The sequence below is a fragment of the Oryza sativa genome, chromosome 1 (assembly GCF_034140825.1).
Source record: "Oryza sativa Japonica Group chromosome 1, ASM3414082v1".
NCBI lineage: Eukaryota > Viridiplantae > Streptophyta > Magnoliopsida > Poales > Poaceae > Oryza > Oryza sativa.
In genome coordinates, this window is record NC_089035.1 from 29048763 (window position 1) to 29066133 (window position 17371).

The window sequence follows — 17371 nt, forward strand, 5'->3', positions numbered from 1 at the left end:
CTTCTGTTCCCTTATGGAACTCTAAAAGATCAGCATATCGTTTTTTAATAATAGAATTCATTATTAACCAATTATTATAAAGTTTACAGGACAAACGACTGTGGATTACCAAGTCACATTTTGATTAAAAATAAGAGAACTATTTAAAATATCATATCTATGATTGATGAAAATCTATATAACCATTGTTCCTTCAAAGCAAGAATCAGCATATCCATGCCAATTGATGGGATTAATTTCGATTGGATTGGGAGCAGGACGTCTCGATCGAATGAAGAAACAGTTTTGCGCCGGAAATTTTCTGCGTGGGTTTGTGGATCTCATCAATCCTGCGCAGGCGTGCAGCAGAAGAGGAGTGCTTTGATTTTTCATTCGCAAGACTTTTGACTTTCAGTTATTTACACCAAGCAGCAATAGAATTATCTCCGGATTTTGTCACCTGCGTCGACGTGATCACCGTCCACACACATTCTCCACTCTATTTTTCTAAGTGGCATCAAAAATTTTACAGTACTTAAGAAAGTACCCAATTTTTACAGTACAAATTTTGATTTTACATAGAAATTACATAGAAAATTTAATGCCTCGAGATACTTGGTAGCCGGAGTACTAAGTTTTTCTCTAAAAACATGATATCTCTCAGCGTTTTCTTAAAGATCGTAAAATTACCCATCTATATCTATGTTATTTCGTAATGAAAGTTTTGCCCGCCCACTCTCACCGCTTACAATCCGGATATAAAAATTGAACCTTGTCATAACCAGGATAGAAAAAACCAAACCAAACCAAGCCAAGCATATGGTGAAATTGTTGGTCCGTCTCTCTCCAAGATCCCTTTGTACACTGGGGCACCTTACTAGTTTTAAGTAAAGTTGAAAAGATTATGATGAGAAATGTGCTTTGACGACATGTGAAATAGTATTTATTTATTGATGCATAATAAGATGTCGCCTGCTTGATGCATGACAACACATACTTAAGAGCAGACAAAGTAATCAACAGTTGACAAGTCATGGAATTTAACCGTTTACATGGACCAAATGTTCCCCGTCGCATACAATTAAGCTGGCGCATTTTATTACTCAGGAATGTCCCTATCACGATGACTCATGGTGTGCTAGCTTAGCTAGTAACAAATACAAAGACTGAAGGAGTATTAATTTCCTGCACGAACAAGAACTGAAATCTTTTATGCTGTTCTGGTGATGATAATACGTAGTAAGATCGATCGAATTGACATTATAGGTACTATATATATCTGTTAAGCACACCATTAGCACACGCAAAAATATACACAAGAAAAAGCTTAAAACGAAGAAATATTACAATTGGAACTGTAAAGCCCCTTGCTATGAAAAAAAAACAGATAATTGTAAAGTCTAGTCTAAGAAAAAAAAAGAGATAACCATTTCCGCCGTTTTTTTTGCCTAGAAACTGAATATTATCACCATTCACGTTTCTAATTAAGGAAATGTTCACAACGATGTTTAGAAAAATACTATATGAACACCAATCATAAGTTTGTACAAAGAAAATACGGGATGATAACTCAAAGGTATCGTTTGATACATGATAGATATCGGTTGATACCTCGGAGATACGGTTCAAACATGATACCTTACTATAGTATTCCTCTTTTAAAGAAACTTGACATGTTAACCCGTAATATTTTTTGACAACCCTTGCAGTAATTTATTATAAACCAACATATTACTACTTCTACTATATTACCTGGTAATCGAAATATCATATTAAATGAAACTGACAAGTACAGAACAAAAGGGCATGACCACCATGCCTGATTGCCCCGACTACTACTAGTAGTACCTAAGGGCAAGTGCTATGGTAGATGTGACTATCACCTCTAAATTTATCTATTTTATTCAATCATAAACTAAGAGGCAACTCATATAATGTATCACATCTAGTATACAAATATTAATATATCTAATACTCTTACATCCTTCTTGAAATTTGTGTGGAGGTTGCCTCTTGATTTAGGGGTGGCTCATCATCTCTCTCCTCACTTCTCTCCTCTACATCATCACTCAATCCAATGTGACATTCTTAAAGGCAATATATGGGTAATTATAGTACTTGCCCAGCAAAGGTCTCAATTGCTAGGGAAGCCACATCACCGTGCCCAAATGCCTCGTTTGCGTGTACAATCCGCGCGTGCCCGTGGCAGCATCGGGCTCGCCCCAAGGAAGCGGGAGCCGCGCGGAGGCGTGGCGGGTGGAGGCACGTGGCCTGACGGGCCCGACACGAGCCGCGATACGTCGGACCACACGGCCGGTCGGGCCCACCGTCCAGTCGTACCATACGGCCCTACCCGACGAAAGCACTGGACCCCCAGCTCGGATCTCTGACCGCGACGTATCAAATAAACTACTCGCTCGGAAGCGGAGTTCCAACGACCCGATAGCCAACGAGCAACGCGATTGGCTGACTCATCCATGAATTGACGAGTATAACAAAGTACTTATGTAGTACACTATTTTTTTAATAATGAAATATAATATCCCGGCCTTTGCTAAAAAGAACTACAGCCAATTATTACAAAGATCAACTCCAGAAAAAAAATGTAGTTCAAGACAAGTTGAACACATCAAACAAGAGAAGAGAGGACCCAAACTGAGAAAAGTAAAACAAAAACTCAATCTATATAGTACATTATATTGATACATCCTAAAGATAAACCTTTATCCATATTTATATTATTAGAATGTTGATTGGATTTTTATAAGACATAGAGAGTAGTACGTAATACTAAAGTAGTATTAATCTTTATTTAGATGGAAAAGATCTGAATTACTCGTCTAAACTTTTAAATTTTTACAGTAGTTCGATTTACCCCCTCAAACTAATACCTAAGCTTATCAACCGGAGAAATTATGCCCTAACCGATTTCACAACGGTATCGATCCTACGTGACGCACGCGTGGCAACGGTTTAGTCATGAAACCAAAGAAATAATATTTTTAAAAAGTATGACGAACCCCACATGACATCCACTACTTCATCTTCTTCCTCCCCCCCTCTCTCTCTCTCTCATGTCAATCGACGGTGTTGCAAGCTTCCACGTCACCTTGCTCATGGCCGCATTGCCCCTACCTCAATTTCCCCCCTCCTCTATCGCTTCCGTCCAAACCACTCGGTGCAGATGCCTAAGTTTATCTAGAGCTCCACTCTTCTCAACCATGGCTATAACGATGGAGGAGGCACCTCCCTCTCTCTTTGTCTCCCTTGCACGCGCGCTCTCTCTCCGCCGGCACTGATAAGGGTACATTTGGCCATTTCAAAACAACTGTCACCGGACTCTACGATGTCAGGATGGGGAGACGAGGGAGAAGTTGAGGCTACCACTATTATTGGCAATCTAGGTGACACGTGACAACATGATAGCTAGCCGAGGGAGGCATACCCTGGTAATGGCAAAATGAGCTCGCTGCCACCATATTCACCGAAGAGGGCAAGATTGGAGGCGTTCATGAGCTTGGAGCATGGGGGCAGACTACAAGGACAACATTGTGATGACAATGGTGGCAAGTTGAGCAAGGACAAGGAAGAGTAGAAGACACCGATGAGCAACAGGCGACAACCTAGGTGATTCACGGGCATAGATCTGGAGAGAAAACCAAAGGAAAGTGGCGACATGACCATGTGAGCATGGTCTCACTCCATGGGACGATGATTGACACCGCTACATGCTCCTCCACGACGATTGCCGCCGCCATGGGCTCCTCAAGAGTTGGAGAGCGGGCACCTTGCTGATGCCCGCCACTGGTTTGATAATATGCCGCAGCAGGAAAGGGAATAGAAGGAATGAGCAAATGCCATGTGGGTCCAACGTTATTTTTTTCCTTCACAGTAAGCCATGATGACTGGACCATCACATAAGTGAGTTTAAGATTCTAAGAAGCAGTTGATTAATAGTCAGCTTTTGAGAATTTGGAAAAACTGAGTTTCCCAACTTCTGACTTATAGTTCATTGTCTGGATTTTGTAACTATGGATTCTCATAATCTAAGTGACAATTTGGACTATTTGGGGAGTTAAAAATTCTGAGAGAAGCTACAATTATTAGAAACTCCTCCAAACAGGGCCTTAGGAGATACTAATTTGTTTGGTTTCAGAAGCTTAAGGGTGTCGAATATAGTTCAGGAAAGGGATAATTGGACTACCACAATAGAGGATAAATCACTTTTTTTTCCTATTTAGATTGCCAGTGCAATATATATGGCCTATTTATTTGTTGTCATTTTTAACCCTATCATTTTTTTTGGTAGAGCAATCAACCGAACATATTCTTACCATTTCTACCTTACTAAAGTTCGGTAATTTTGGATGCTTTCACTCATAAAATCTCTACCAAATTTTGGTGAGGCTAGAATTAATGTGTCAAAATTTAATAGAGTTGAAACTAACAATTAAAGTGAATATGCCCACAATCTCTTTATCAGGACTATGTTTTAAGCTATTCTGGTAGACTGGTACTATAGTACCTATGAATCTTGATGTGCTCATTCTAGCTTATCAACTAGATTGGCCACTTCTATTGTGGCTGACTAATCACTCTTATTAACAATTGGCATTTGGTTCAAACATTGTTACGCAAGTACAGTTCAGCTTTTAATACAAAACAGGTGGGTTTTCTTTTTAGTTAGGACAAGTACTCGAAAACTTTCTGCTAACACACACCTCTTTCCTTTGCAGAAACATGGAGTCTCTTCAGAGCACATGCATCCGGTTAAGCAGGGCTCCCTGATAGGTCCATCTTAACTAACTTAATTTAATTTAGGGACAAGTCATACATGCTAATCACCCCAATTAACAAAGTTCTTAAGCATAATCGAGAATGTTTCGTCGCGATGAAGCTTGCAAGACTGTCTAAACACGTGTAAACTATATTCCGCATTGGCGCAGCTAGAGGCGGATCCAGTATGAGTGCGGCGGGGTCTTAAGCCTCCGCTACTGACGTGAAGAGTATAAGAGCCCTCACAAAGATTTTACTAAATTTTTTTACTATATGTAGATTGGAGGGGACTATAACTCTATAACTCTATCTAGTTTGCTCAGATTTTACTATTATTTTTTTTTCTAGATCCGCCATAAGAGCGCCACGAATCATGTCGTCCCTCCCTGGTAGTCATGATCTGGGACAAATCATCCTGTGCACGGTGGATTAACTAATCAAGCTGCCATCTGATTGAATCAGGCTCACGGATTTCTCATTTCTGGCAGGCTCGACATGAACCGATTGACGACGGTCACTTGGAACCGGTGAACGTCTACCACCAGCTGACTTTGATTGACATGCGTGGACGCGTGAGAACCATCATTTGTCGTCAGGCAACAATTTGCCTAAGATTCATAAGTGATAGTACTACGTAGTACGTGCTTATACGACTCTAATGCAACTGTTTATATATGATGACGATGAATTGATGATGATGATGACATGGGATGCCTAATGCTTTCACCTATACCCAGTCTGATTCCATACTCTCGAGTCATTGAGCCGTCCATCGTTTTCCTGTGATGTCGGCTTGATTCGTACCAGTACAATCTCATTCTCAGAATTAAAGCGTGCTCAAGTGGGACATGAACCCGGAGGCGACAATTGACCGGCCGGTTTTGAGGAGATCGATTGGTACTCTCGCGGGCTTGGTAGCCAGTTCAGATTTCAAGTGAAGATGAACAGCTTCACTTGTGGGGATTGAACGACTAGTATTAATTCTCTTGATTCACCAGTTCGTTTTCTCTGTTGCTCTTTTTAGGAGGGGGGGGGGGGGGGGGCTTGGAAAAGTTTTTACAGCGAAGGCAAGCAGAAGAGTCAAAAAGTTCGTACGACAAATTTTGACAATGTTGCCCAACGGATGATTGTTGGCCAAACACGATGACCGATTTCAGCGTTCGGCCGTCGCAGTTTCTTCTCCTTTACATTCGTGGGATTTGTCCACATCCTTTTGTTATTGTAATACTACTAAAATGTCATTCCTACAATGAATGCTCATCATGTACCAGGTATATGATGAGCAATCCACCCTCCACCCTCCAAGGTTCAACTACAGTATACAGTATATGTTATTCTTTCATCCTAAAATTCGAATACCATCAATTAATAGATAAACACCAACGATCTTTTCCATCTATCTCAGAATATAAAAACTTATAATTGGATGAAACATTTTAATCTCTAAAAGCCAGCTTCAGCTGATCCTCCACCCATTTCAGGTTCAGGGCGTTTTCGCCGCCACGCTGATCCATCCAGCAGATCTCCAACTCAGATCACGAAAAAGTTCACCGATTTTCCCCCAAAAGGAGCAGCGCTGACCACAGCAGCAGCGACGGATAGCCCACAGCAGCAGATCTCCACGCCGATGGTTTTGCCCTTGCTCCTCCTCCGATGGTTTATCGCCGTCCGCTCTTACGCGACGTCACGTGACAAAAGTACGGCGTAATTACCCCTCTTCTTTTATATCGATCCAAAACGTACAACCGCTCACGACAGGTAGCTTCCATTTAACACATTTTTCTGTTCAATTTATCGATCCAAAACGTACAAAAACTCACGACAGGTAGCATCCATTTACATTTTCTGTTCAATCTTCTGGTTTCAGATAGATTTATATACTAATAATTCGATCCTTCATGGTAGAGAGTTTTGCATATGCAGCTGCAAGTTGATGAAGCTGTTTGCGTTGACCCCCAGATCATAGTACGAACAAAAACATAGATAACCATCAGGATCCAGAATTCAGATAGCGTCCAAATGCAGTACGCAGGGGGGGGGGGGGGGTGGCGCCCGAGGATTTTAGAAATGGAACAAACTGCTGGCAAAGTGGCAATGTAGACGCCAGAACATCGATGATTCACAGTATGTATTAAAAAAAATGCAAACTGGGATAGGTTGAAGGAGCCATTAGTAGTTTATATTTCATCCTAAAGGAGGGTTAGGATTTGAACCAATTGATAATTTGCGGCACCAGAAGCAGTAACACGTCAGAAGCTGTATTGACATCATCATTCTGATTTAGACAACGTTTGGGAGTTGAGATAGACATGATTGCAAAAAAGAAGAGCCCCAGCCAATAGTTTCCCAGGGCTTTGGCTGTGCAGATGCGAGTATCAAATTATCTAGATTAGACCCTACGTGGGCCTCAAGTATCTACAGTACAATAAGACCTATTCACAGCATCTGCAGGAAACAACACTGAAAAATCAGACAACCTGCTGCACGTTTCTTGGAATTTTTGCTGAACTATTCTGCTCCATGACAAGAACATTGGCATGGAGGGATGATTTTGCTGTTAGAACACAAGGGATCTTCAGTAACTCACATGTTTGCTTTCCTCTCCCACCTTTCTTTAACATCAAGCCTGAAAGATACAATGCACGATTGGTAAGCACCAAAAGAGAGATTTCTTTTCAAAAGAACAGGTGAGCTAGCTGAATGCCTCGTGAGCATTTGCCAACTGAGGTCAAAAAGAAGTGTCACACCAAACTGCACTACTATCCTACCAATTCCACCAGATTTATGGTGACAATCAGTTTTTTCTTGTTTCTTGATTTCTTAATGACAAGTGACTAAGTGAGAACATCTCATGACCATCAGACAAAGTTCATGATACAAAAGATCACCAATAAATACCTTTCACTAAATTACAGTGTGAGTCCTCCCTACCACATTCCATCCACATAGGGAAGTTGGAGAAGCTAAACTTGACCCTCTTTGTTAAATTCAGAAAATAATAGTATAAATTCAGCAGGGGGAATTGTGCAACGTATATGATCTTTCTGAATGATGAAATATGACTGTTCAGTGCATTTAGTGTTAATAAAAGCTAAGAGTAAATTGCATCAGCGGTACATGAACTTATCAGGTGGGTGCAATCTAGTACATGAACTTGTAAAATGCTTGTTTTGATGCATGAACTTATCTGGTACGTGCAAACTAAGGCTAAAATGGCACAACTAGACTGAATTTTCTATGTTGAACATTATAAATTATAAATTAGTAGATAACATGCATGCACATAGTACAAAAGTTATATTTGTAAACTTAGTTTCCACTTTATCTTCCTTTGTGTCTATCCTTGCATCATCACTTGGATTTTTATTTTTTATGCAATCATTATGCCTTATTATATGTTTATACTTCTTAGACACATGTTTACATAGAGTTAAATCAACAACAAAATCAGCAAGATTAACCTTGCCGTGCGATTTTGACCTTATTCGCACGCACCAAACAAGTTCATGCACCAAAACGAGCGTTTTACAAGTTCATGTACTAGATTGCACCCACCTGACAAGTTCGTGTACCGCTAATGCAATTTACTCAAAGCTAGATATGAAAAGGTGCACTCGAATTGCATGGGTGCTAAAGCTGAGTAAGTAACACAACAGAAGTTGCTACACACTATAATGATAGAATTGTACCCCCAATGTAACTTCCTTTTGTTCCTTGAGGGAAATGATGATGCAAGATCCTGCAAAATTAATTAATGGGGGTAAAAGCAGAAGTCAATCAAATTAGTGTAAATCAAGTCAACCAAATGTCTTAAAGATGTCAAAGTTATAAGCACTACCACCTAACATCAACTTATCAACAAAGCCAACTCAGTTGGGAATCCATGTCAAGGAAGCAACTCGTAAACATTTACTCTATCAATTTGACATACATATTGTACAAAAAAAAGGCTAGTGTACATGTAAGCTAACAATAGATTTTTATTTGCAATTCTGTTGCAGAGTGATCTATATGGTGAATATTATGTAATCAACGGATACTTCACGTACTTTGATGCTAGTAGAGTTTTCCTGCTTTTGCAGCAGGTACTTTTACCTATAACTATAAAAGCAATAAATTGATTTTTACCATTTTTTTATTGAATGGTAGTTGTAGGAATTAGCTAAAAGTCAAGGCAAAGCAATTCTTTCATCACTTGAACACATTTCAATACGTCAAGCCAATTGGGTTGTTAATCTAAGATTCTGTAGTAGTGTAGAACTTCATCACTACAGTATGTCATAAAAACCAAACCATTACTCTTTTTTTCCCCAAGGACAACAAAACAACGGAAAGAATAACTTGCAGGATTCCAGGGAAAGGAAGATAATCTCCACTGTCCAAACACAATTTCCAATAGTATTAACCACACATACCACTTGGGTTCCAGCAGCTGATGCTGTATGCTGTACATCTATAGCAACATTGCCGATAGATTCATCCTTATCCACGATACTACAATCACTGGTCACCTTGGTATTCTTCTTTGTGCTTCCTAACAGATAAAATGCGATGATCAAATAGCTTGGAACAATTGACAGGCGGATAATAACACAAAGACGAGTGCATATAAATGTGTGTGAGAGAGAGGTACCTCTAGATTTCCCTTTGCATTTTGGTTTTTCCTTTATTTGCAACCGTTTCTTGTGTAATTCCTGTGATGCTAAACAAATCAAACAATAGACCCGGTAGAATCAGAAGGAAACAATCAAATGCATGAACAGCAGGCCTTACAAAGGAAACCATCATGGCCAAGAGAAACACTCGCTCAGAAATTTGTCATGTTACTTATGGTTATGAGAAGGGAAATTATGCAGTTGAATGTCTTTTTCTTAAAGAAAGGGCCATACTGGATCTTTACTAGACCGATAATCCAAACAAATAAATTTTGAAACCAAAAAACACATACACTCTAGGTCTCTAGCACCGGTAACTGATAGGGTGTGGATATTTTCTGTTCCAACCAAAATTCTAGCATACAATCTGCATACTCCAAACTCCATCAGAACCAACGAAGCATTTCCCTGCTCCGAAAAGGAACCAAAAGTTCTCCCTGAAATCCATATGTTCATTAAAATCAAAACCAACTCATAGCTTATCAGGCATTCTCGCCGTTAGCATTGACGTCAACTAAAGCCTCTAGCTAGAAGCCTAGAACATTATCGCCTAAGAAATAACAATAGCATGTCTCCTCCTAGTTAATCGTTCCTGTTTGAGTACACTTTAACAGTCTTGTTCATATACTTAAAACACACAAAAAAAACTCAAACATTGGCATATCATCAAAGTAACATGACCTCAATTCCACAGATATCTTCACAAAAAAGAAGCACTAATATGTTCCTTTGTGCATCAACAAATAAGGACAAACAGACAATTTTCTTCCCATGCGGATAGCGATTAGCGAATTAATCGAGCTTCTGCGTAAACTACCGTGACTTGGTCTTTCGAACGGATTCCGAGTCTGGAACTCTGGATCAAGAAAAAAAAACCAGCAAAATGTAAAAGAGGGAAACCTTGAACTTGTCGAGCCGATCTTGTGACAGCTTGGAAGGCTTGAAATCCGGGTCGAGGAGCCTGCTAGATGCGAGCGCGTCCTCCTTCCTCTTCGCCCCGTCGCCTCCATCGGCGTCTCCGGTGCCGCCTCCTCTCCCAATCTGGTCCTTGCTCGCTGCTTCCATGGCGGCCGAGAGGAACGAGGGCAGATGAGTCGTATTGTGGTTTCATCCAACCATGGCCCAAGGCCACTTAAAAGCCCAGGCCTGGACAGAAAAAGCCCATTTACGGGCCTGGTCGCATGCGCCCATGGAAAGTTTGGGCTTGTCCGGATCATTGTCAAGTGGGGTTGGGAATCTCAGCGTACCTTATCAACGTATGATTAATTAAATATTAACTAAAACTTAAGAATATATTAATATGGTTGTTTACAATAGTTTTGTTATAGTTTTCTTTAAAGAAAACTGTATCATTTAATAGTTTGAGAAATATGCGCGCGAGAAATGAGAGAGTAGTAGATAATAACCTAACTATCGAAACCACCCTTAATGGTGAGATATGACAATGCCAAATTTTGGAATAGAATGACCGTTCGAATTTTTTGTTAAAAATTGGCATGTCTAAAATATTGGCTAAAAACCAGTAAGAGCCTATGCGTATAAAATATAATAACTTCAAAATCTACTGTGATAGGGTCTGTTTGGTACAGCTCCAACTCCTAAATTTAGCTTCAGAAGTTGGGTCTACAGTAGAGTTGTGGAGCTGTCTAAACCCAGCTCCACTACTTACTACGAATTTAGGCACGAGGAATGTTCAAATTTATAGAACTGAAATGTGTCATATCTAATTCTATATTATTATATTTTAGGATGAAAGTAGTATTTTTTTTTGTCCTTGGAATTTCGAAAGAAAACTGAGCCATCCTAAGGAAACCACAATGTGGTGAAATAGTGGATAAAGTATTTAATGAATCCATGTTACCAGGTAAGATACATTATAAATGTGGTAAACAACTAATACCAGGGTATAAACTTACTAACAGGTATTAGCATTTTATGGTGGGTCATATCTATTTTATTAAACTATGATATGGCTTATGTTTGAAGACTTTTTTTAGGTGAGTCCCACCTTATTAACCACTCTACATAAATATATTTTTTTGTCATTCCAACTTACTATTATCACCTAAGAACATATACAATAGCAAACTATAAGCCAGCTATAAACATATATCAAGGAGATAAAAATAGGAGAGAGAATGGCAGTGGGCTACATATTTGTAGCTATAGCTGCAGCACGGACTACAAGATGCAATGTGTATATGACAGTTGGGACCAGATATCAATAGTGTAGTATATGTTATAGGTAACTATTACTCCCTCCATCCCTTGACGTCGTTGACTTTTTTAAACATTTTTAACTATTTTCTTATTAAAAAAATTTAACTAATTGTTAATTTTTTTCCTATCATTTAATTCATTATTAAATATACTTTTATGTATACATATAGTTTTACATATTTCACAAAAGCTTTTAATAAGACGAACGGTCAAACATGTTTTAAAAAATCAATGGCGTCAAATATTTAGAGACGGAGGAAGTATATGTATTGGCTATTAAATTGACTATAGCTGATTTAGAGTCAGTAGTTGGCTATACTGTTAAACTTGCTTTAACACGGGTCAATCTAAACTACTACCTCCGTCCCATATTACTTGTCTTTTTGAGTTTTTGTTTGTCAATGTTTGATCATTCGTTTTATTCAAAAGAAAATTTAGAATTATTATTTATTTTGTTTGTCAATTGCTTTATTATCAAAATTACTTTACATATGACTTATCTTTTTTTATATTTGCACTAATTTTTTAAATAAAACAAATGGTCAAACGTTGCAAATAAAAAGTCAAAAACGTCATCTATTACGGGACGGAGGGAGTACCTAATTTTGTAGTAATAAACAATGAGAATGCCGTAAGGAAAATGCTGAATTTTGACGAGGAGAAGAGGAGACACGTGGGAGGGCCACGCGGGGGAGAGCCATTGATGGGGGAGCCGGTGGTCAAGCGAGTTTATCCCCGCGAGGCAGCGAACGTGAAGCGACCTGGTCTCCCTCTCTCCCATATGCCCATCAACGCCATCATGCGCTGCCGATCTCCTGTCGCTGGCCGTCGTGCATGCATTGAACCAAGCGAGGAACGGTCGAACGAAGGGGCCGAGGGGAGGGGAGGGGAGGGGGGCGAGGCGAGGCCGCCACCGATTGGGAGTCACACTCATCACAGGTCACAGCTCCTACTATCCCATCCATTTCCGGCGGATGAAAGGGGGGAGAAAATTTGTCGCGGAGGCCGTGCAGATGCTGGTGCCTGGTGCTACGCGGACACTTGGATTCATGCATCTTCTGTGCCGCCGTGCGTGTGTGTTCTCGTGGGCTGTCAACGTGGGAACTGGGAAGCTCATTATCCTCTAACATCTATGCAGAGGGAGAGGAGAATATATGGGGAAAATTCACACCACGTTACTCCCACAGGCCACAGTCTTATAGTAATATCTCTCCATTTCTTTTTGTTTGACACCTGTTAGTTCAAAATTGAACTAATCAACATCATACATTTGGAAACAGAGGTGGTAATAATCGATCTTAGTATATTTGAAGGTTGAGGTAATAACAACTAACAGCTGTTTCTCTCCTCTGCCCGTAACATGCTACTTATAAGATGTTTTGGGTTGTGTAAGCTAAAAATTTTAAGCAAATTCGACCAATTTTATTCAGAAAATGTAACAAATATTTTCAACATTTCAAATAAATATATTGTAGCTATATATAGAATAGCTATATGTGATTGATATGGAACGAATGAAGTAGCTATCTGTGAATGCTATGGAATATATTACTTAAAATACGTCTCCTACAAACATGTGTAATACCTCCGGTATTTAATTGATGATATTGATCTTTTCGCATGCGTTTGACTATTCGTCTTATTCAACAAATTATCAATTATTATTATTTTTTACTTGATTTATTATTAAAGAAACTTTAAGCATAACTTAATATATTTTATTTATTTACACAAAATTTTTAAAATGAGACAAATGATTAAACATGTGTAAAAAATTTAACAACAACATCTATTAAAAACTGAAGGGAGTACTACACGCACACTTATAATTTTCAAGCAATGGGCATGACCAAATACCCGTAAGAAAATGAACTGGGAACCGTGTTTACTTGTGGCTTATTCATTTTGTTGCTACTTTCAACTCTACCAAATATTATCATAACCAATTTTTGATTTGGTAGAAAATCAAACATATTATTACCAAATGAACCTTACCAAACATTGGTAGTTCTAAAAATTTCCACTCTTAAAAATTCTAAATTTTGGTAAGACTTTCGCTAAAATTTTTGATGATGCTATAATGTGTTAAAAATTGGCATTATTAAATGTTTTGTAGGATTGAAAATGACCATAAAGTGAAACAATTCAACACCACTATTGTGTATTTGTATACTAGTATTGTATTCCAGCTCTTTTATTTCTCGTAGAATGATATCGACAATGCTATAAAGAACCTGGACCCGTCAACGTATGTGATGGACTGGACAGTACTTGTCATGCTACTGTAAAGTGAAGAGATTCTAGCTATAGGTTGTATATCTACTCCCTCCGTAAAACAAACTCTGGTTTCCGTGTCCAACGTTTGACCGTCCGTCTTATTTGAAAAAAATATATAAAAATTTAAAAGACAAGTCACATATAAAATATTAATCATATTTTATCATCTAACAACAATGAAAATACGAATTATAAAAAAATTTCATATAAGACGGACAGTCAAAGTTGGACACGGAAACCCAGTGTTTGTCTTTTTTTTTTTACGGAGGGAGTATGTTGTACAATTGTTGAATTTTCTGTTTGGATTGTCTGGCACTTTTTGGAGAAGTTGGTTCCTTCAACAATTAGGTACATGACTTTATCTTCTTTGGTATATCTAAGAACAAGTCAAAGAGATGCAAATAAGTTCATGGGGTCCACGACAATTAAAGTTGCAATGCAATAATTTTAACTAGCAAGTTATCAATGCTACCCAGAGCTATGACCCGTCAAAAGAAAATTCCAGAAAGAAGTTGTTTCTTTGAAGAATAACTTACATTCCTTTCAATATTCTATCGTTAAGAAAAAAATCTACCAAGTCATATTCTCCAATTAATAATCCAGCTCTGTTTCTGAAATAACAAACAATTTTACAAAGAAGAAATTCCAACAAAACATGCATTATCCTATACATTTAGGCCCATTTGAATCGCAAGATTGAAAAAAAAAGGAGAAAAACACATAATTCTAATAGTAATGCAAATGTAAAATAGTTGATTGAAAACATAGGAAAACATGCATGAATTGATGTTTGATTAGATTGCGGGAAAAACGCAGGAGTCGGATGAGAGAGATAGACTTCCAAGAGGTTAGAGCTCTTGTTAAATTTTCTCCAAAATCTATATGCAATGAGCCATTCTATAGGAATTTGATAGGATTTGGAAAACTTTATTCTTTTGAATCAAATGGCCCCATAGAAAAAATTCATATAGGATTTGAATCTTATTAAATTACTATATAAAATCATTTGATTCAAAGGGCCCTTAAGTTTCTGTTCCGCATGTTTGTTATTTTAAAGCATATCCAACAATTACAAATAGTTCAAGAAGCCAAAGAAGCCATGTTTATTGTTCAACATTTTCAATAACAAAATCCAGTCCACCCAGGAAGCCATAACATCCATATTGTTTCGATGATGAGAAGAATAGGAATTTTTCAAATGAACAATTGTCAGCAAAGTCTTTTAAATGGGCTAGATGTGTATTTCAATACTATCAGCGCAAATATATGGTAAAATGATCATCATCACTGATGAGATACGTGTGCTGTCCGAAAACAAAACAGAAACATGTGTATTTTACATATCGTGAAATCTATTTCGAGAGCGCTCTCGGTTTAGCTCTATAGCGCGACGCATCTCAGAGCTGTCTAATTGTGCACGTTGTCATGATGTTCATCCATGTGGGTGTCTTTTTCCTTTCAAATAAAGTTCACGTGGGTGTCTTTTTCCTATTCAAATAAAGTTTCCTCTCAAATTACTTATCCGATCTACAATCCTATTACACTATTGTGTTCGTTATAATTAAATATTCACAACAAGATCTTACATGATTATGTTACGATGAAAAAATATTTATATTTGTAAATTACTTTTATTATATACATAAGTTACTTTTATCATATATATATATAAGTTACTTTTAGATTTGACTAAATTACTTCTTAGACATATAAAAGTAAATTCAATAAAGTCTAAAAGTAATTTACATATATTCTAAAAGTAACTTAAAACAAAACAGAAGTAACTTTGTCACGACATTAGAAGTAAATTCGTTGTAGGGATTGACGGAGCGCGGGGCTCCTCACCGGGAGACCGTGCAGGCCCCCCTTTGCCGGTTCGGCCGGGGGCGCTAAGTGAGGTTCTTCGCCCTCGATCTGTGGAATGGTTCGCGAGAGAGTAAATGCGCAAGACACGGGCGACGTAGACAAGTTCGGGCCGCTGAGAAGCGTAATACCCTACTCCTGTGTTCTGGTGGATCTGTGTGTGAAGGAATACAGAGAGCTCCAGAGCCAGGGAGCTCGAGCGCGAGAGAGAGTTCAGGCCCTCCCCTTTTTCCCCTTCTCTTCTTTTGGTAGGCATGGTCCTCCTTTTATATCTCAAGGGGATACCACATACACCATTTCTACCTACCCTCCTTTTGGGTGGGGACCCATCCTACTTTGACCAAAACTTGGCTTGTACCTTCGTCTGACACCGGGATAACCCTGTCCTCTCTCATTAATGGGCGGAGATTTGCAATGGCTGCTGTCCGAATGACCCTCCGATGGGATGGGTCATACCAACCTCCACTCCGCCGGAAGCAGGTGCAACGTGGAAGCACGGTTGTTTGCTGATGACGCGACCGGCGTCAGACCAATCACAGACCGGTCATTCTTGTCCTCCACGCGTCAGTTTAGCATGCTACACGTCTGCCCTTCTTCATACAACGACTTCCTTGCAATGGTTGCGATGAAGCCTGGAATGTATCTGGCCGGGGCTGACGTGCCAACTCCAGGAGTTCCCACGCCGGCTCCGGCTAGGGACGAGTGCCTGGAGGCTCTCATCATTCCGACGGGATGGGGCGAGGCGTGTGTCAGGCCGCCTGTTGCCCCCTAACCCGCGATCTGACCGGTCTGTGACCGGTCACACACTGCGACCGATCACGGACCGGATAAGCATGCGCTACGTTGCATTAAATGCGGCGTGAGGCGCTCGTCCAACCCGCAATAAACGCGGTTAGGTGAGCGCCGCTGTGCTCACCTAACCCACACACGTGGCGCCAAACCCCCAGGGGGTCGGGGCGCCCCAGCCCTCGGGGGGTCGAAACGAGAGCGGCCCGACCCCTCGGGGAGATAGAGGGAGGGGCGGCCTCATCACCCTCGGGCCCGACCCCCCCCCCCGAGGGGGTCAGGCCACGCGGGTGACCGCGGCTGCCCCAAACCTCTAGTCAAGATATCCCCGGTCCCATGTCACTGACAGGGATAAAATATGACTTTTTTAGTTAATTCCATAATTTGTGCTGATTAATTTAATTTCTAGATAGAGTCATGTCTTTATCTTTACAACGAATTTACTTCAAATGACATACCAAAGTTACATTCGTTTTGTTCTAAGTTACTTCTATAATATATATAAATTAATTTTAGACTTACTGAATTTACTTTTATAGTTTAAGAAATAACTTGGTGAAATCTAAAAGTAATTTAGACATATCATAAAAGTAATTTGTGATTTTTTCATCAAAATATAATCATGTGAGATCTTGTTGTAAAGATTTAATTGCAATGAACACAACGGCATAATCAGATTATAAATCGGATAAGTAATTTAAGAGAAACTTCTCTAAGAAGGAAAAAAATACATAGATATTGAGTGTACTAGTAGCTTTTTTTGGAAAGAAATGTGTCTCTCTTTAGCACTATCCAGCTAGCACTCTCGGTGTAGT

At 39.3% G+C, this 17371-nt stretch overlaps 1 protein-coding gene across 2 annotated transcripts; it reads right to left on the reverse strand.

Annotated features, from left to right (window-relative positions):
• Nucleotides 1-6990: 6990 nt before the first annotated feature.
• LOC4327945 (uncharacterized) lies at nt 6991-10482 on the reverse strand. 2 transcript variants are annotated; one of them, XM_015772762.3, is made up of 5 exons: nt 10311-10482; nt 9389-9449; nt 9171-9289; nt 8445-8494; nt 6991-7381 (listed from the first exon to the last, which is right to left on the reverse strand). In XM_015772762.3, exons 1-5 carry the CDS (start codon nt 10473-10475, stop codon nt 7339-7341), a joined length of 438 nt encoding a protein of 145 aa, XP_015628248.1. In that variant the 5' UTR covers nt 10476-10482; the 3' UTR covers nt 6991-7338. The 2 variants fall into 2 exon arrangements, with proteins under 2 accessions (XP_015628248.1, XP_066163061.1); XM_066306964.1 differs by lacking the exon at nt 8445-8494 and having other exon boundaries at nt 7239-7381.
• Nucleotides 10483-17371: the final 6889 nt, after the last annotated feature.